Raw genomic sequence first — 22,573 nt, forward strand, 5'->3', positions numbered from 1 at the left:
AAAGTAAGACACTCTCGGAGATGCATATCATCCATGTTTATTTCTTTAAACGCTGGAAAATAGCTGGTGCATTGGTCAGACCAAACCCGTATAATTGGTGTCCCAAAACCCCAGGTTACTTAACGAAAAGGTGGTCTTTTCTATATACGATTGCTCAACCTCAACATGCCAATAACAAGAATGCAAGTTCAGTTTTGAAAAGTACCTTGAGCCACACAAGATGTCGACTGTATAGTCGAACTGGGGGAGCATATAAACATCTCTTCTGGTGCGAGAGTTCAGCGTATGGTAATCAATATAAAACAGTTGACTTCCATCTTTCTTGCGAACAGGACCCACGTTACTGGAGAAAGCTATCGCTCTCACGTATGACAACGATGTCCTCCATATCACGTAAATCCGGATCATGGCCTATAGCCATACCATTAACATCTATGGACTCATAAGGAGCCAGTTTGACAGACTTCTTGTTAAATGGTTTTACAGCATAAGAACAGGTAATACTGTCAGCAGCTGTTTGCCAGGATGCCGGTACAACAATGTGTTCATATAAGATATATTTCCCTCTGAGGAGGATGATCATTTGGAACATTTTGCAGGTGTCTAGGCGTAAACGCCATAATTCCTGGTACTGCTTTAAATGAAAAAGCACCCTGTCCCTATCTAGATGAGGAATTATCAGATGATCTTATGGGGTGATGTTGTACTTACCTTTTGACAAGAGATAATCATGTCATCATCATATAAGATATTATTAGTCCCAACATCCCCCTTTACATCACTCGGTCTATATTTTCATCGTGAAGACTCCCATCATCAGCATTTGACTGCGTGTCTTTCTCGTGACCTTGAAGGTCATAATATAGCACATAATATGATAAAGAATAAAGAATTTACAACTGACAAAGATACTGGCAATCTTTGAACAATTTTGGTCACAAATCTTTGTGCCTACACACAAGATAAAAGAGGATCCGTATGAATGATATATTTAAACATTTATTAATTATTGATTTAATTCACTTACATTTATGGATAATTTGAATATATATATCTACAACAATAATTACATAACATAAAGATACACTAGCATTGTCGTAATGACTAAACTATATATTTGTGTGCCATTATATAGTATATGAAATGGAAACGGAAAAAAAATGTATTGACCACCAATGTTATCTAAAATGGAAACGATTTTATTGAAATAAAACATAAACAAGAATAATGAATCGACAGGGATCTATGATTTGTTACAGACAACATGTAAGGGTTATCTCCCCTCCATTATCATCAACGGAACATGGCAACCAGGATTGTTTCTTTGTCTTGATGTGACGTAATATTTGGATTTTATTAGACTTTGAGTGTTGAAGAAAAGAATTTGGATGATTGGGGTAGTTTGTAAATGTTTTTAGGGAGGTTTTGGGGTAGTTTTGTGGCGTTTGGGCGAGTGTTTAGGGATAAACTGCTCTGCCGTATCCTGTGTGAGACATCATACATTTTTGGGTGGAATCTGAAAATACACTTTGACAGGCGCTGGAATTAGACAGTGGCAACATGGTCTATTGACAGAAAATCCCAAATGTTCGCATTCACTCCCCTACAAAATATATACTGTCTACAAGACTTTGGTCAGATAGGTTAGAATTAATATTTGCACTATCTGCACCTTTTCGACATCATAATCATTTCGCCATCAGCCAATAGTTGTAAAGTCTCAATCCTGATATAGGCCTACATGTTACAGTTGACCCAATTTTGAATTTAGTAAGTCCGTATTATGTAGGCAATCCATCTCATTTGATTTGTTTGTGTTTTCTTAAAGCATTTAACACTTTTCTGACATAAAAACATATACAAAACAAAAATACATTGCATTACCTATAACTACAAGAAAATCTATAGCAATGTGGTGTGATAAATGAATTTTGTTTGTATCGTCTCGACATCGATTCTAGATCGTTAGATATTTCGCCCATTTTATCGAACCATATCACATGAACAATTGACCTGCGTACCCTCGCGCTCTTATGAATTCGGTGGCTGTAACACGCATACAGAAAGAGTAAGAATTTTTTATTTAAACAATAACATATCATGAACGTAAATTCCAATGGCAAATTTGTGTATTTTGTCTTTATACACATTTTTCACATGTCAAATACCTGCTGTTATGTATAAATGTTGTGTATTGATCTAAATTCAAATGTGCTGTGTTTACATGTATTGTCATATTGATTGTTTACATAAAAACTTGTTTATAATTATTTGTCACAATATGTGTAGATAGTGCTAGGCAGATTTTTCTAGAAAACTCGACTAATAGAATGACCTGGATGTAAACAAGCTGGGTACCTGCTAGAATCATCTAGACAAGAACTTTCTAGAAACCTTTATTGTATATGGACATGATGGAACTGAGCATGAGCAGCAGTTTTGAATTTCACTGCTCTGGATCAAATCATGATTGTGCAAGTAATTATCATTACAAATAGACTGGGTTATTTAGATTTCAGCTGTTATGTTCACACTTCACAGTAACAAAAAACATGTTAACATCATCTCCAGTGCATGTTATAAAACATTTTTACAAGTTTATAAAAACCTGTTACACATGTTATATCATGTATGTATATACTGTAAATGATATATATATATATATAATATATATAATTAAATCACTTGATGAACATAATCTTGAGTCTTGCATGAGTCATTTTCTACATAGCTCAGACAAAACAAAAAAACAAAAAAACAAAACAAAAAAAAAACAAAAAAAAAAAAAATTGTATTTACCTAATTCTTGGAAATGACTGTCTTTTAACATTGAGAAGCACAAAAGGTTGCGTCTTAAATCTTTATGATACTAAACTTGGTTGCAAGTTACACAAGGCTGCACAGATTGTCACAACAGAGTCAACATGTGGACTAAATTCATAGGCAGAGGGCCATTGATAACTTTGAATGTTTTTAAGCGTCTAATTTCACGTGCAACATGTATCTTCATTCTAGCAATAGAGCCTATCCTTTCAATGTCTTTCTGGCTAAGTTGAGTTTGTCCTCGTGTAAAGGCAGGGATGACAAGTGTTGCACCTCTTGACACAAGTTCTTCAGAGATTAAGAAGCCTCTGTCTGCTAGAACAAGATCAACATAACTAATCAAGTCCAGACACCCAGAACGTTGAGTAATGATTTTGTCTGAGGTCCTACCACCAAATGGAATTGCACTATTCACTACATCTGAAATCACTGTCTCTGAACATTTAAAGCGAACAGCCAGGTCAAAGTTCAATACATTTATCCTCAACTTCATCAAAACAATTAAAAGAATGCTGGCAGAATCTAAACATTGTTTTTTCGGTAAAACTGAGGCAACGTAGTTCACTAACCATAAAAAAAACATGCAGAGGATAGCAGTCCAGTATAAGAAGTTGTCCTGCTGTCGTTGTCTTTCAGGAGACTTGGTCCGAATGATGCCTTCTCCACTGCTGCCCTTAATTCCTAATTTTCAGCTTGCAATCTCTGTAACTCCTGCTGAATCTGATCATTCTTCCTTTGAAGGCAAGTGATTGTGGCGATACACTGTTCGTGCAGGTCTGGCACTGGGTCCTCAGACTAAATGTTGGGTTGGGATGCAGACAATTCTATTAAATTGCTGGCAGCTTCAGAATTATTCTCCTTTCTAGCCATCTCTTCCTCCCTCTTGCGGAGTCGAATATGTCTGTTAGATTCAGAAGTTGTAGGCCGTAGTGGTTCATAGCCCGTAGAACCTGAGGGAACATAGTCAGGATCAAGGGGGGTCATCAGTCTTGCTTTTAAGATTATAAAACCGTGTATATTAATTAACATTTACACACAGGACTTGTTGATAATTCTTTTTTATAATGCATGAAACAAAATCGACAATCATATGACCAAGCCGTGGTAAGCTGACTAAGCATTAAGAAGTATGCATACATATTTGTAAATTTTGTAAAATTATCTGTCCAAGATCGTTATACACTGACTTATTATACATGTATACCATGGAAATTATATCAATCTTCTTGTACATTTTAGTGTCTACACATAAACGTAAAATGTAAATATATCTATCGACGTAGGATTACACACCGTTGATAAAATGGCGTCCGCAGACACGGTGACAGTTGTTCGGGCTCCAATCTTTTATTTTCAATGCAACCAACCAAAGTCGTCTTGTCCCCGGTTTCTTTGGAAATCTATGAAGGACAACTTTGTCTTTGCATCATCCCTGCTGGTACAACCAATGACACAGCAAGATGTCGACACAATCTTAGTACAAACAGAGGCGTATTTCGACTAACAAACTGTAAACAAGCAATGGCGGACAGCGTGGAGTACACTTGTTTTGCCTAGCACGCAAAATCACGTGACTTTGTGACGTCATCAAGATTCTCCCTATTAACGCCTTGAGTGAGCTTACTTTGAGACGTCAGTCTCTGAAGTGTGGACTTTTACAGTGATTTAGTGAAAGTGCCTTGTGGACTTGCACTTACATATACCCAGCGAGGAAAACATTGTTGGATTGTTCTTCGGTTACCCTGTTCTCTGGACAATCTATTGTGAATTGATCCATCGCTGACTCCGCCCCTTTTGAAAATATTAACTAATGAAAAAAATAATGCCATTTAGCCAGAGACTACGGCATCACATCCGCCATTACTTCCGATAAGCAACCGGTATTGAAGGAAAACCCGCTTGCGTATTTTCAATGATTTGAAGTTATCATGGTCAAGAGATATGCATATGGTGTATGTAATTCCGATAATAGATGCACAGAGCGAGTGAAAGATGTCTTTTTCGTGCCGTTCCCCAAGCCGAAAACCAACATCTGTCGATGTCTGAAGTGGATCAAAGTTTGCAACAGACCTAACGATCAGCTGAATGTTGTCAACATTAACAAACATACATACGTGTGTTCAAAGGTATGTTTTCGCTTTCCGTAACTTGATACTTTCTTTGATTATAATACGATATAATTTCTTATGTAAAATATTGTTGTCCGATGTTTATATTTATTCTGAGGCCATATGTTTTCCTTGAATTATTACCGATGCAAGGTGTAAGATAGTACAATAGTCAGGATAACAGACCTTGATCAACTGTAAGCATCATGGTAGTGCCCATTATGTAGGCATAAAATACAATTATTTTTAATTATATCAACAGCACTTCATTGGAGGAAACGGCCCTACCACTTAATTTCCATACCCATTACAAGAAACACAAAAAGTTCAGAACCCAGTGCGTCAACCATTCAAGAGTAGAAAACTTATTCTACCTTCTCCAACAAGGTAACATTATATTCTCTATCAACCTTGAATTAACCTTCACTGTGAAGTTTGAATTTAAATGTTTGTTTTTTCATGTCAAAGTTTGTGCTTTAATGAATAAACACAGTCATTTCTTTTTTCATGTCACAGTATTTATACAATATTCTTTATAGTTATCACAAATGAAATTCAATCATCACATCAAAAATATGTATTTATAATACATATATAATTTTCACACTGCATTAAAATTTCATTGCTGATGCATAAAATATATTAAAATACTGTATGAGACAAAAAAAGCCCTGAGAAATGGTCTTCTTGTTATTTGGTCAACATTTCTTATATATATAATTGTAGACAAGAATATGACAGTTTGGTGGAGCTTGAACAAACAACAATAGAAGAATCTACAGATCTAGAAGAAAATGACACAAAAAACACATCTAGTCAAACAGAAGGACAATGTAAATAGACTCAACCATTTTTCAGCATTTTTGAAGATAATCTCTGACATGTTTGAAATAGATATAACACAGTTTATCTAGCAGATTTTTCATGAATAAATGATCTGGAAGAATCTTTTCAATGTACAAGTCTTTTGAAGTAAATACGACAAAGTCACAAAATGGAGCACCTGTAATTATTAATTGGCCTTGAACCTGACAGTGGTGTATGTGTTTCCTCTTAAGTCTGATGCCATTTTCAACACATTCTAAGAAAAAGTCTGGTAGGGTTTCTATAGCCTCTTTCACATTCATATTCCTAGCACTATATAGTCATTTAATTTCTAAAATGCCTGTTGCACCATGGTCAAATACACGACCATCAGCGGTGGCTCCTAGGAATGGAAATACCGGGTTGATTACAAGTTCACAATCATGTACATGACTTCCAGTCTTGTTGATGTACTTCTGCTTAGCTGAACATTCCTTCTAAATGCCATACTGTGTTGCAATCACATTCAATGACTTGGTTGAAAAAAAGTTTGTCCAAATATTTATTGTTGATGGTTTTCCTTCTTGAAATCTCATGAAATTTTGATGCTGAAAGCCTTTTACTTCTCTGTCGAAGCCAGAGCTCACAGTTACTTTGTTGGCGAGTGTTCTCTTCGATTTCTGTTGCTTTAGCTTGGGATATCTTGATGTCTTCAGGAATGGATGTGCAATTGTGGATTTTGGGGCAAAACTGATTCTCCAAAATCTACACTGACTTCTTTATTTTCTGTCTTGTTTTCGTATAACTTTGTTTGAAATATTATTTTAAGAATATATGTCACTATAATAGTACATAATTTGTAGATTATATAGGACAATGCATTTAAAATTTATGAAAAAGACATGGATGGATTTATTTTATCATGGCAAATGCATTTTTACATGTGCATAAATGTACATGTGACATCACCAACTGACAAGACTGTGATATATTATATTTAATATGAATTTTGTTCATTTTCTGATTTCAGGGGTAGATCCCTTGGAGGTTTCAGAACTAGTCGCGCTCGGACGCCCAGACCTAGGTCTGTCAGCAACCCTCCCAGTGTCTCACAAGACGTTCTATAATACAAATATGGACACTGAAATGTCTGGCAACCTGTATTTGCGTTTGACTTTGCATAATCATCGAAGACTACCTAATGTTATGACAAGCAGTTTAAATCAATGTCACTACACTGTTGTGCACGAGATTTCCCGTTTCGTGCTTTCCCCGTAAGACATCGTAACGCAATATAACTATACATCATTCGATACAGGACCACGTGAACTGTAACCTAAAGAGTTGTTTGACCTATTTTCTTTGTTTTTGAACCATGCGTTCGCAAGATATTGCAAATAATGTCACCCTACGTTTCTTTATCCCTTTATAGAACGTCTCTTGAATGTACTCTTAACAGTGCTGTTGGTTTGGAAATTGTCATTTGTAATGGTATCACAAATCAGATAATTCCAAACTTAAATGTGATTTAAGCAAGAATGATCAACTACAATATAAATTTGAGCTGAACTTTCACTGTTAATGGCATATTAACGTCTCGACATATCGTCTAGAAGTGCTGTCGTTGGTATGCAAGTATGCTGTATTGGGAGGATAATGTACTCTGTAACAATATCATAAAAAAATAAAACATAGTTATACATGTAGGTCAGTAATGTCGACAGACATAGACCCAATGTTCGATTTTGGAAGTGTGCTTACCAGTAACTGTTGCCAACGAGTACATAAAAACACTTCAGAGTTCCAAACTTTTAGAGCTTCATTGATATTACTCAGACAATGTAGCTAACGTAATCTTTTCCTTGGTATATATCATTAAACATGACGCTCGAACGGAAATTTTAATTTAAGTAATGAACGTGTATAAGTGTGAGAAGTTTAATGCCCGTGTTATTATGTAAATTTAGATTTATTTGGTGAAAACATTGCTATATTTCGAAATCTGACTGATTGCTATGTGATTAATAATTTATCTATCGCGTGTTACACCTGCACCCAAATATGGCTGTATTAAAATTGTTGATAATTTAACAAAGTCGAATAGGGAGTACGCCACTCTTGAAAATCTTGTTCCACAGATCAGAAACACACAAACGCACGCACGCACGCACGCACACACACACACACACACCATCACCACACACACAAACACCATCAACACACACGCCGCCACCACACACACACGCCACCACCACCACACGCACACGCCACCACTACCACCACCAAACAAACCCCACCACCACCACACACACACGCCACAACCCAACACACACACACCACTCACACACACAAACGCCGCCACCACACACAACACACCACCATACCCACACGCCACCACCACACACAAACATACACCATCACCATCACACCTAAACGGCAACATCACCACAAACACATCACCAACAACCGCACACGCCACCACCACTCGCAAGCCACCAGAAACACATACTCCACCTCCACACACGGACATCACACACACTCGTCACCACACACACACGTCACTACCACCACACAGACGCCGCCACCACACAAAAATGCCATCACCACACACACGCCGCAATCACACACACACACACACCACCACCACATACACACACCACCACCACCACCACACACACCACCACTACACACACACGCCACCATCACCTCACACACACGCCAACACAACACATAAACACCATCACCACTCGCCGCCACCACACACACACGTCACCATCACCACACGCACACGCCACCACTACCACCACCAAACAAACCCCACCACCACCACACACACACGCCACAACCAAACACACACACACCACACATACACACACACACACCATCACCATCACACACACGTCACCACCATACACACACGCCACCACCACACACACACCATCACCATCACACCTAAACGGCAACATCACCACAAACACGCCACCACCAACCGCACACGCCACCACCACCACCATCACATACACACCATCACCACACACACACACACACACACACACATACTGGTTTTCCTTACATCGAGAGGTACCTTTCATTACACTGACATGCCGAGGTATGTTCTTTCCCAATGTAAAGGTCATAATCTTGGCACCTGAAACTAAAGGTGAAATTGTTCCGTGTATGAAAAATACTTCACCTTGTAAAAAGAAGGATCGAAGCTTGAATAAAACTAATGAACACTATGCATTAAAACAGAGGTACGGAAAACAGAACAAAGTAGTTGCGGGGTATTACCATATAAGGGATCAATGCACACACGGGTAGTTCTGTAGTAGCTTACCGAGGTACATACCACTTATGAGCTCTGTAGCAGCCTACCGAGGTACATTTACATACCACTTATGAGCTCTGGAGCAGCCTACCGAGCTACAAAGCACTTATGAGCTTTGTAGAAGCCTACCGAGGTAAATGTACATACCACGTATGAGCTCTGTAGTAGCCTACCGAGGTACAAACCATTTATGAGCTCTGTAGCAGCCTACGCAGGTACATAACACTTATGAGCTCTATAGCTGCCTACCGAGGTACATTTACATACCACTTATGAGTTCTGTAGCAGCCTACCGAGGTACAAACCATTTATGAGCTCTATAGCAGCCTACCGAGGTACAAACCATTTATGAGCTCTGAAGCAGCCTATCGAGGTACATGTCCATACCACTTATGAGCTCTGAAGCAGCCTACCGAGGTACATTTACATACCACTTATGAGCTCTATAGCAGCCTACCGAGGTACATTTACATACCACTTCTGAGCTCTGTAGCAGCCTACCGAGGTACAAACCACTTATGAGCTCTGTTGCAGCCCACCGAGGTACAAACCATTTATGTGCTCTGTAGCAGCCTACCGAGGTACATGTACATACCACTTATGAGCTCTGTAGAAGCCTACCGAGGTACAAACCATTTATGAGCTCTGTAGCAGCCTACCGAGGTACATTTACAAACCACGTATGAGCTCTGTAGCAGCCCACCGAGGTACAAACCATTTATGTGCTCTGTAGCAGCCTACCGAGGTACATGTACATACCACTTATGAGCTCTGTAGAAGCCTACCGAGGTACAAACCATTTATGAGCTCTGTAGCAGCCTACCGAGGTACATTTACAAACCACGTATGAGCTCTGTAGCAGCCTACCGAGGTACAAACCATTTATGAGCTCTGTAGCAGCCTACCGAGGTACATACCACTTATGAGCTCTGTATCAGCCTACCGAGGTACATGTACATACCATGTATGAGCTCTGTAGTGGCCTACCGAGGTACAAACCATTTATGAGCTCTGTAGCAGCCTACCGAGGTACATACCACTTATGAGCTCTGTAGCAGCCTACCGAGGTACATACCACTTATGAGCTCTGTAGCAGCCTACAAGCACAACAAATTTTCTTACTCCCGACTCATTGGGTAAAATTGCTTGGAGTTGGTAACTTTTTTGGTTACCCACTAGTTGTTACACCCTGGATGCGATTTCTTGGGTCTGTGCTTTATCTATGACGTTGTGTAACAATGCTTTGTGATGTTATTTTCTGTCATGAGTGTTGTCTCAATCAATAACAGGAATAATGTTATTTGCAACAGAAACAGATAGTTTTCCAGATATGATATGAACGTTGTGGGAGAAAAAGGTCCGTAAGTTGTGGTAGTTGGTTATCATGTTTAACTCAGTAAGATAAGTCTCCTGTCGTTATACGATTTGAAAATTAACGTTCGAGTTATATAAACATGAAAACAAACCATCACTCGTTGGGGAACGTTTATGTATTGTCCATTTTCTAGGTAAAGAAAAAGCCAAATATAATAAACATTGTAATATCATGTTTTAATTGAATTGCTTATTTATTTTAACAAGCACAGGAAAAATAACTGAAACGAAACAATGTATCAGTGAACGATACTAATCCCCCGGATTGCTGTTTAGGTTGGGAGATGGCATAATCTTAGCATTTAAGTGAACTTGACCTTTGAACATCGGGAGCCATTAAAAGTGAAGATTTTTAACAGTAGCCTTGACCTATCACCTTCTAACGTGAGACGTACCATAAATGGTGTACATGACAACTCGAAGTTATTGCATTCGAACAAAATTTCTATTTTTAGTAACGGTGACCTTGACTGTTGACTTTCCGACCTGAAAAGCTATAGCAAGTCCCTTCGGTAAGGAAGCACTGTATGACGTTTGAGTGTAATCGGCCCAAGGGACACGAGTTGGAGCACATTAACCAAATTTTTATTTATAGCAACGGTGACCATGACCTTTGACTCTCGGACCTGAAAAGCAATTCCAAGCTAGACCCTTCAGTAAGAAGGAAATTTCAAGTTAAAAGTGCGGAAACCCAGATTGCAATGGTGACCTTGACTTTGGACCTTTGACACTTGGACCTGAAAAGCACTCCCAAGCAAGCATCATAAGTAAGGATGCAATGTATGAAGTTGAAGCATAATTCGCCAAAGAGAACTCAAGTGAGAGTGAGGAAACAGAATTTATATTTATAGCAATGCTGACCTTGATTAGGGGGGATAATAATTCTTGCAATATTTCAAGATTTGACATAATATCTCATCATCATGAAGAATACAACTCCTGGAGCCAGATAAATCAACATCAAAATCAACTAAATTTTAGTAACAAGTACAGAGGCAAAGTATTGCAACATAGATGTAGAGCACTATATTTGGCAGCAATACTTTGCCATTCACAAATGTAGTGGTACATGCATATAAGCTAAAAGTCATCATTCCATGTTTTCGTCAGCTAAAAGATAAGGTACAAACAAAGTTTGTCTTTGACCATGGTCAAAATGTATGTACAGAGAAATTATGTAGACTCATTCAGCATGTGACAGACACGTTGTGTTTGGATACATACCAACCATATTTTACTACACTGAAGGAGAGAGCTGAAATATTTAACTCTTTCATTCTGCCATTGTATAGATGAAAAGTCCAGAAACTACACCCCAGAGCAGCAAAAGAAACAAATCACATCTCAAAAACAAAAGAAACATTCATTCTTTGAAATATATGGATAAAAAGATAATAAGAGTCTCAGAAGCTCATTGGGCCTGAATCTCACACTTGTAATCTTAAAAGTGGACTAGACCAAAATAAAACTACATATAAAATATCACTATTTGATTCAAAAGACTCTATGAAAAGATTTAAACATATAGGACCAGTGACCTTAAAAGTTGAACAAGGGCATTAAATTTAACACACTTTATAGCTTTATAGCATACTTCTAAACTTTTGGTTATTCTTAAGAAGTCATCAAAAATTCATTAACACAGGCTTCTGGCCATATATTATCAACTTAAGCCTTGTGGTTATTCAGAAGAAGTTGTTTGAAATAAAATTTGATGGAAGATGGAGGCCGCACCTTGGCATACACTCAATTGGCACTTCTGACACAAGTTCAGCTCATTACAAACACATCTCAGTTTTTCTGTTTCAAAATTGTTTTTGTCCTTCTTTTTTCCTGTGTGATCCAATTGTGTATAGTGTTTTTTATTTTTTTCCATCCCAGTGGCTGTAGACAACTGTATTTGTTGATTGCTTTCATACAGTCCTCGTGCTTCAACTCCGTTTGTAAGTTTATCTTTTCCTGAAATTCTCTGCGAAGAGTGTCACTCTGACATGTGGACAATTTGACCTTCTCTGTAATGGCAAAAAATAAAAAAACAAAAAAACCCAAATCATTTTACAATATACTGTATGTACCAATTTTTGTTCAAATCATACCACATCTAAATTTCGACCAATCAGAAGCCTCCATTTAGTTACCATGGCATCCAAGCTTTTTGAAAATGTTACCATTATGTTCTAATTTTTGTTGATATCAGAAAACATCTTAATTTTGACCAATCAGAAGTCAGGAAATGACGGTGATTGTATTATACTATGTAAACAACAAAGAGGTGTAGAAGTCACCTAATTACAGACAGGATCAATATCGATGTTGATACTTCTATGGATTTAAGTGACATTTCACTGTAATGTACACGTGATTCAACATTCTATATTTATTGTGGTATTTTTCAATATAGAGACTCTGCGTACAAAAGTTCTCTAATGGGCAGTGTCGTTCATTGCAATTAGGTAAAATAAACAAATATTTCCCAAGTAATTGTTTGCCTTTCACTGAATGTGTGAGCTACAAAGATTTTGTAAAAGTGAAATTAACTGCAAGCTTTTACCAGAAAATATAGGACTTTGTCTGACAGCTATTCTGGTTATAACTTACCTTTCTTAGTAGACGAACTACAACCATTTCCTTTCTTGCTGCAGTCAAACAATTGGTGACCAGACACTTGAAAAGAAAATATATAAATTCATGTTATTTTTTTTTTCTTTTTTGATAAAAACTAAATCAGAAAACTTAAATCATTTCTCGAGACCTTCTGGTTGCTTAGAAAATCTTTCTTTAAAGTTTTAAACGTATTTGATGCCTCTGACGTTGAATGAAGGCCAATGTCATACAATACCCTATGACACAGCCAGATACCTAGAGGCCAAATAAACACTGGATCCTCCTGTTATTGAGACGAAGTCATTTAAATTAAATAGTTGGACACCTGAGGGATGGCCCTTTAAAAAGGTGTATTACCTTTCTCGGAGTCACTCTCAAAACAGTCATCACTGCTTATATTACCATCAAGCTGCAATTCTGTAATGAATAAAAGTGGTTGATATTATTAAATCTTGGTACAGAGAAATATATTTAAATGTTTTGTTACATAGCACAATACAATAAATGAACTCTGAAATGTACTCCTAAGGAAAATGTTGCTATATTTCATACATGTTATTCTAGCTTTGCAAATAGAACTATGCAAGTTTATCAACAATAATTTCTACATATCATACATTTTGAAATTTTAATTTGATGCCTTGATGACAAATTAGAGATTGGAAATAAAACAACAAAGCTTCGCCTTTATGTCGGTGTACTTTAAATTAGTGTTTGCAATATTTTTAAATTGAGACTTATCTATAAATCACTAAATCATGAACAAATTATATTCAGGTTGCCTTACCAACCATATCATTACACTTACCTTCAACATCATCAACTGGGATTTCATCCAGTGTCTTTCCACTGTATTTGCTAACAGTTCCATTGTCAAATGCAGTCAAAAGTCTTCCCATTTTTGCAATCTCAAGAGTTTGTTGTGGAATTCTATAGAAGGATCTATGAATCTCTATGTCATGTCCAAGAAAATTGGCCATGTTCTCCAGGTCGGATTTGCTGAGGTTCAGTACTTGTGAAATAGTTGCCACATGTTTTCTTAACTGTGTGCTGGTGAGGTTTTCTGGTTTCTCAAGTCTGGCATCTTGTGCGAACCGCCGTAAACAATCTGCACTCCTTATCGGGTTTAGGGATTCAAACGATGAACGTGGAAATAGATAAGGGTTTTCCTTACTAACACCAGACTCCTCTCTGTATTTCATAAGGCAATCAATGTTCTTAATCAAACAAGGTGTAAGTAGAACTGGCACTGTTCTTCCTTTCTTTCCTCTTATTTCTACTCTCTCAAATGTATCACATAGCATCTTCTCCACAAGACTGAGAGAATCTTCAATCTCTTGTAAAGAAGATGTTGGGTTCTTTTTTCCGTCCAAGTAATTTTTCAGTGTTATCCGTTACGTTTCCCCTTCTCTCCTTCGATTGAATAGTACAACACTTGCAAGGGTTACTTGATTCAGCATATCCCAAGATTGCTTTGAGAACTTTTCCTCCATACCTGCTGTCAATGAGCTTGACTTCTCCTTCAGAAATCTTTGAATTTTGGTGATGTCCTCTGTCAGTGGCAAGATAGATCCTTTGTTCCTCTTCTCTGAGCTAAGAGTCTGTAATGCAGCGATGGACACATCATCGCTCCATTCACTTTCACACAATGTGAGGAATGCATCAGCATTTGATCCTGATTGAGTGTCAGCAGATATCAAAGACATTGCCTTCTTTACCTTTGCACATTTTTTCAACAGGTGTCCAATTTTCAGTGCCAGAGAAGGATTGCTGTACTTGTTGTTTTCTTCAACGTAACCGCAGAGCTTTCTTGTTGCATTTACAGCAAGTGGAAAATTTTTGGGGACAAGTACATCTGACAGCGAATTTATCTCTGTGTCTTGTTTCCTTACCGAAATTAAAAACCGTCCAAGTTCTCTCATTTTTTGACTAACATGTGGATACAGATGAGGTAGGTGACCATGTTTCTGGAACAATTTTCCCCTATACGTAAAATGACTGGGTCATTTCGCACAACCATAGTAATTTCATCGGTATTCATACGACTCAACACCTTTCTTTGAAGACCCTCACTGATCACAACTGAACTTGGCAGCAGAAGAGATGCCTGTGACTTTAATCTTTTTTGATTCCTATCATTTTTTCGAAATGGGCAAATTTTCCTATGTCTCCACAAATTTTTATCCAAGAAAAAGGCTAGACAATCTTCACAAGGCAGGTATTCTTTTGCTGTGGTTGTTGTTTTATCTTTTCTTGTCCATGTAACCAATGTTCCAGTTCCATTCTTTAGCACTTCAACATTATGTTTATAATCTCCACTATTCCTGTGTTTCATCAATGCCAATTTTCTTTTTTCTGACTTCAAGGGTAAGGACAAGATCCGTTGCACCTCCATTTCCTGTTTGTGGGGTCCTAGATAATGTTTGGTAATGTTTGTAAATCCTTCTCCACAGTACATACAATAATGAATTTTATCCCAAATTCTGATGCCATCCTTATTTTTGCTTGCCTGTACTCTAACAGGATCTATGCCAGTTGCTGAATATGGGTCTACTGTCAATGGTTTCTGTTCTTTTTCAGTAATTATATTGGCTCTTTTTTTGCGCAATGCTTCAACTGACTTGGAATTACTTTGAACTGGGAATAATTCTGATATCCCTGATGAATCTGACACATATTCTTCTTCTTCTTTAGATTCCGACTCCAAATCTGCATAATCTGGATCTTTCTCATCATCATCACCGCAACCAAAAAAATCCATCTCACTGTCCTTGTCGCTTGCATCATTCTCATCATCTTCAGACTGAAAAAAAAGCCATTATAATAAAATCACAGAGCTAAGCCTCATAGCATTAGTGTGTTCATCTCTTTATGCCCATCACACATATATATGGTTGGGTTGAGGACAGAGGACAAAGTCTAAGGGGTGGGTCATGTGTAAATTCAAGTAGTATCAATTAAAGGTCATGGTTATTGCATACATGAAGATCTTCAGATGTAGCATTCAGCCCAAGTGGGGATGCCAGCCTGCAGGAAAATGTGTAACAGATGGAGAACCAACAACAGCCGACAGGTTATAACATCAGCTCTCCATATTTTTGACCAGTAAAGCTAAAAATGCATTCAATGTCCTACATCATTTCCAGTCAAACCACAAAATATCACTGAAATCAGAAACATTTAAAATTCATTATATTATTACCATGTTTTCCTCTGCAGTAAATTTGTATTCATCTAATGGCTGCACACTGTATAATGAAAGTGAATTAAAGACCCAGTCACGAACTACTGTCACAATTCCAATCTTCTTGTAAATCTCTGAAAATAAAATATCAAATACATTGAGATAGCATTATGATTTGAGTGTCTAACAAATCAAGAAAGATATGAACCTTCCATCATTCCTATGTCAACAGATGTTCCAAATTCTGATTCTAGGCCTTATAACAAGAGAACCCAAGATCTAGACAGATATTGGATTGGCACACACCATTACAAGGTCTGTCTAAAATTCTCTGCCAAAATGTATAACTGGAGTGTGGTGTGGTAGGGGGGATAGATGGTGGATAATATCAAACAATATTGCAAAACTCCCAAGAACTTTACCTAAAAGACAAAAAACTGACCAATCACAAAATATGACTAACCAATAAAAGTATGATCATTCTGTGTACCTCTGACCATGTCTTGTACTGAACGTGTGTGTATACATATATTGTATACATACCTCCAGTTAACTTAACATATTGTATGTCGTATCTAAAAAAAATACAAATTTTAACCAACACTCCTTATAGTTAATTAACTCCCTGTGTGTCTTTGCGTATTTATAAATAATTTCTTACAAATGTATTTACCAGTGTATTTTTCAACATCCTCAGGTGTCACATCATCATCTTCAGTACATGTCACTATAAGCTGTTTCACATGTTTGTTTGAGAAATCTGAGAGACTTCGTGCTACGGTACCTCCACATTCAAGTAGCAATTTTGTCATAGTAACTACAAAGAATAATGTAAGTTCTTGAAAATTGCAACAATTAACATTGATACACCAATGTGTTTAAACTCTTTGTACGAAAAAAATATTTAAATTCATCCATGGACAATTCATGATAATAAAATTACCTGTATGATATCCTGAACTTTCAATTATTCATAATAATTCTGATCTATGTATATGTATCTTGTATATCTTACATAGATGATTTAATAGGGCTATTCTACTTAAATTCATACTCCAAACCATGGATGTCATTATTGTTTTTATTATTAATGTGTTTTTTTTGTAGTTTTTTTCCCCAACATACCGTATGACCTGGGGTTAAAATTTTGTTCTAAACTCAAACATCAAACCAATATGATTTATTCTAAAAACTTTTGGTGTTGGCTATACATTTAAATGGAATATTCCTGATAAAAATTAAAGTCAAGAAAAATAATCAAAGTAATTGCAAGTAAATGCATACACACCTGTGTCAATATCTTTACTTGATTTTTCATCACAGTATATTTCATACCCTGTCAGCAGCGACGAACCCGTCATGCGTGAAGCTTTTGGCCTTTGAATTTTTGTTCCAGTTGTAGAATCCACAATTATCTCATAATCTTCCTAGTGAAAGTAAAAGCAAAACTGATTCTCTTAATAATCTAGTATGTTTTTTTGTTTTATCTAAAACATGGCACTATAGATATTTGTACACTGTAGCATATTCAATACGAATACCCATTGAGGTTTGTAACAGATTTTACAAGTCTTCTCTTCTTTCCATATCTTATCTAACATGTGTTTGATTCCAAGATAACCAACAAATTAAAGTCTTGCCAAAACTTAAACGTCAAACACAGCATTATTATTTTTTCTATTACTTTAACCTTAAACAGTCATTATTTCATTATCTTTGCATATAAGATTATCTACTGGATTGATTGTAATCGTACAATAATTGTTGGATTTCATCGTCTTTTCTTGACCCAGGGATATTTAGCCTTGGCCTTCAATAAATATCATCCTCTCAACATATTTTTGTTTCCTGCTGCTTCATTATTTTATTGTGAAAGGGCAAATATAGAATAAAAACTGCAAGAATTTCCTAGGACATCTCGTTATAACAAAGTTTAATATACCTCTGGTAACAGGTGTCCTGCTTGCTTGCTGTCTTCTATCCACTTATAATCTAGAATCCAGCAATGATTAGCAATGGCAAAAAAATATTTCACTGTTCTTGTGGCAATACGTACTGGATCTGAAAGACAAATATTGGTACAGTTGTATAATGTTTCTTAATAATGTTTTATGAACAAAGGACAATTTTTTCTCCAAAACAACAGAAATCAATTATTTTGAAAAAAAAATATGTACCTTTTAAAGCATTTTGCATAACTGAACTGACATTTCACACAATTCTTAACTTTCATAATCCACAGCAAGATATCTATATCAATTCAAAAGGTCCGGAGAAGAAATTATTGAGGAAATCTCACTTACTTGGCCTTTGACCTCGAGTGACCTAATGGCAGTGAACTGCACATCCACTGAAGATGGTGCCAGTATACTGCATGTTTTGTTTATACATGTATATCAGACTTTCATTTTTGGGCTACTAGAAGATCCAGCAACTTTTACTTACTTACTTACTTGAACCCAAAAATAGCTTCAAATCAAATAAAGATTATTTGCTACAGTAATTCTTGGGAAGAATTTGAAAATGTGGAGTGGCTAACAACAGACGACAGAAAATAAAGAAGATGGCAATTTCTTACATAGCTGTCCATGTAAGATATAGTTTTTTCAATGGTGTAAGGTCATGTAAGATGAATGGATCCTGCATGGGTATGACATCACAATAACGTCATGATATGGGAAGTTGAAGTCATTTTACACCATTTTGCTGAATCTTAATTTTCAGTTCAAGATGCTAATTTACAACTATTGCTGTGTTCATTCAAATGTGTTCATACTTTCAGTATAAACCAAAACCTGCTTGTTCCAGTAGTATAGATAATTTTAAAATTGGTTCATCAAAGAAGTTGATGTTCAGCCCAAAGATTGCTACTACCCATCTCGATAAAATAAATAGGTATGCTATGTAAGAAAATAACACCATGATATGTTTAAATTATGTAGGATAGAAATATCCCACCCTCAGGTATATAATTTGTGTTCAAAAACCTCCACAAACCTCGTTTTTTTGCCTCAAATTCTGTACCCTCTGATGTGATATTTCTATCCTAGACATATACATATGATATGTTATAGATATAGTCTAACTAGCTTGAGCCTTCAGTTTAGGTGAACTTGAAATGCATACAACATAAATATTTACATATATATATATATATATATATATATATATATATGTATTAAGCAGTAACAAAAACTTGACAATGAGTACCTGTGTGCACAACAACATGTGTTACACATGGACTGAATTCTCTGTAATATTGCACGTCATTCTCTGATGCTACCATCCAGGTTTCCTTCTGTCAGAAAAACAAATTGTTTATTATATTTTAAAAACTAAAACTGTATTTTCCTACTTTAATTAGAAGAATGCTATGTAATAAAAGAATAAACATTGAAATTCAATATTCCAGAGTTTACAGTGGATAAAAATTCTGTGAAACTACAAGTGGACTTATATGTTGAGATCCAACATATCTGTCTAGAAACCAGAAATGGTTTCATTTTCATTTAAGAAACTGGAATATTTTGTTTGAAACGTGTCTCTCTATTAATTGTTCATAGAATCAAAGGAATACCATTATTGATGCTTTATCTATCTTCTGATATATCTAGTTTATATTAAAGATCATGATAGAACTGATAAAACAAATTCATCAGAAAATAGAATCATTTCACCTTCCCATTTCAGCTATCTACTTGTTTGAATCTAATATTATTAAATATTAAATGTTTACCAATTGATCAGGAGTAAGTCCAGAACATAGTATGCCTCTGCAAGAAACAGTTTCTGACAGCAGCACTTCCGACACACATGGGGACTCGGATGATGCAACCATTTCTGTACATGGGTCCTCCTGTGTGATGGTAACTTCTGTTGTAACTGGTTCCTTAGGTTTCGGAAGGTTATTTTCTGAAGACACACATGGGGACTCAGATGATGCAACCATTTCTGTACATGGGTCCTCCTGTGTGATGGTAACTTCTGTTGTAACTGTTGCCTCAGGTTTCGGAAGGTTATTTTCTGAAGACACACATGGGGACTCAGATGATGCAACCATTTCTGTGCATGGGTCCTCCTGTGTGATGGTAACTTCTGTTGTAACAGGTGCCTCAGGTTTCGGAAGGTTATTTTCTGAAGACACACATGGGGACTCGGATGATGCAACCATTTCTGTACATGGGTCCTCCTGTGTGATGGTAACTTCTGTTGTAACCGGTGCCTTAGGTTTCAGAAGGTTATTTTCTGAAGACACACATGGGGACTCGGATGATGCAACCATTTCTGTACATGGGTCCTCCTGTGTGATGGTAACTTCTGTTGTAACCGGTGCCTTAGGTTTCAGAAGGTTATTTTCTGAAGACACACATGGGGACTCGGATGATGCAACCATTTCTGTACATGGGTCCTCCCGTGTGATGGTATCTTCTGTTGTAACTGATGCCTTAGGTTTCATCAGGTCATTTGCTGTAAGTAGTTCCATTGAATTAGATAATTTATTATCAAATACATAAATTTGCTTCAAATAATACAGGAAATAATGATTAGGTCATGACACTATAACACTTACTGCTCTGTATGATCCTTCCGAGGTCATCTTTAAATTTTTTTCTCATGGTTCTAGAAAGCTTTGCTGTAAAAGAAAAAATCTAGACTGAGGTCTACATATTTAAGTAAATGGAAGCAGACATACTTTCTATAAGATACCAGCTTTTACCACAGGAAATGTAACACTTTACAAGTCATACCCTGTTTCATTAAAAAAACAAGGTTTTCTTAATTCAGTTTTAATGCAAAGCAACTCCATCCATTTTAGACAGCTTTTTCTTTTTTCATGTCTTCAAATAGTTTAAAATCAATTACATGTAATATGCATTATAAAATGTACTTTTCAATATATGAATTACGAAAAATAAAATCAGAAACAAAGTTAATGATCTGAAATGAAATATGGCTTAGCTATCTCAAAGTGTTAAAGTGTACTATAAACAAAAATTGATGTGAATAAACAATTACCACATACCTGGCCAATTCTAACATGTAATGTGGCTATGTCATATTGATACTGCATAAAACATGTGTAATAACACTATTGTGATGTCATAAAAATACGACGTCACAGAATTGTCTCAGTCGTGGAAATTGTTTCCGTCGTAGTAGAAAGCCTTTCTTATAGGGAAATAAATTCAAGTTTTGGCATATTTCTCATGGAAAGTTATGTGATAAATAGAACTTTACACTTGTGTCAATGTAATATAGAAATTTGTTAAACTAGTTAAACAAATTTCATATTACACTGACACTCATGTAAGATTCTTTATTTATTCTATATGATCCAAACTCAAAGAGGTTGAAAACAGCATGAATATAGACTGATTCATTTAGATAGCATCTGCTTGTGTGTCCAAACACCTGTATACAGCACATTACCTCCTCATAAAGGATGCATTTCGTCATTGAATTTGTAAAAAGTAATTGCTCTATATGTATATATGTAGCACTTTAAAGATTACCTAACAGAATCTATGACATAACTGACTGAATACTCACACACACACACACACACACACGTCACCATCACCACACGCACACGCCACCACTACCACCACCAAACAAACCCCACCACCACCACACACACACGCCACAACCCAACACACACACCACACACACACACACCATCACCATCACACACACGTCACCACCATCACACACAAACACCAACACCACCACACACACGCCGCCACCACACAAAAATGCCATCACCACACACACGCCGCCATCACACACACACTAACACCACCACCACATACACACACCACCACCACCACACACACACACCACTACACACACACGCCACCATCACCTCACACACACGCCAACACAACACATAAACACCATCACCACTCGCCACCACCAAAAAACCCCACCACCACCACACACACACGCCACAACCCAACACACACACACACACACACACACACACACACACACACACACACACACACACACACACACACACCATTACACACGTCACCACCATACGCACACGCCACCACACACACACACACACCATCACCATCACACCTAAACGGTAACATCACCACAAATACGCCACCACCAACCGCACACGCCACCACCACCACCACATACACACCATCAACACCACACACGCCACCACCACACACAAACGCCATCACCACACACGCCGCCACCACACACACACCACCAACACAACACGCACACGCCACCACCACCACCATCAAACAAACGCCAACACCACCACCACACACACGTCACCACCACATACACATGCCACGACCACCACCATACACAAACGCCACCACTACA

General features: G+C 37.0%; 1 protein-coding gene across 1 annotated transcript; it reads right to left on the reverse strand.

Moving 5' to 3' along the window:
- Positions 1 to 3,618: 3,618 nt before the first annotated feature.
- LOC132562449 (uncharacterized) lies at positions 3,619 to 16,725 on the reverse strand. The gene is made up of 9 exons (XM_060227191.1): positions 16,716 to 16,725; positions 16,244 to 16,359; positions 14,976 to 15,844; positions 14,537 to 14,850; positions 13,850 to 14,377; positions 13,399 to 13,458; positions 13,036 to 13,101; positions 12,357 to 12,449; positions 3,619 to 3,815 (listed from the first exon to the last, which is right to left on the reverse strand). The coding sequence occupies exons 1-9, from the start codon at positions 16,723 to 16,725 to the stop codon at positions 3,619 to 3,621; spliced, it is 2,253 nt and encodes a 750-aa protein (XP_060083174.1).
- Between the last annotated feature and the right edge of the window lie 5,848 nt (positions 16,726 to 22,573).

Source organism: Ylistrum balloti, unplaced genomic scaffold (genome assembly GCF_031769215.1).
Source record: "Ylistrum balloti isolate Yb309-2 unplaced genomic scaffold, AGI_CSIRO_Ybal_v1 Utg371418, whole genome shotgun sequence".
Taxonomy (NCBI): domain Eukaryota; kingdom Metazoa; phylum Mollusca; class Bivalvia; order Pectinida; family Pectinidae; genus Ylistrum; species Ylistrum balloti.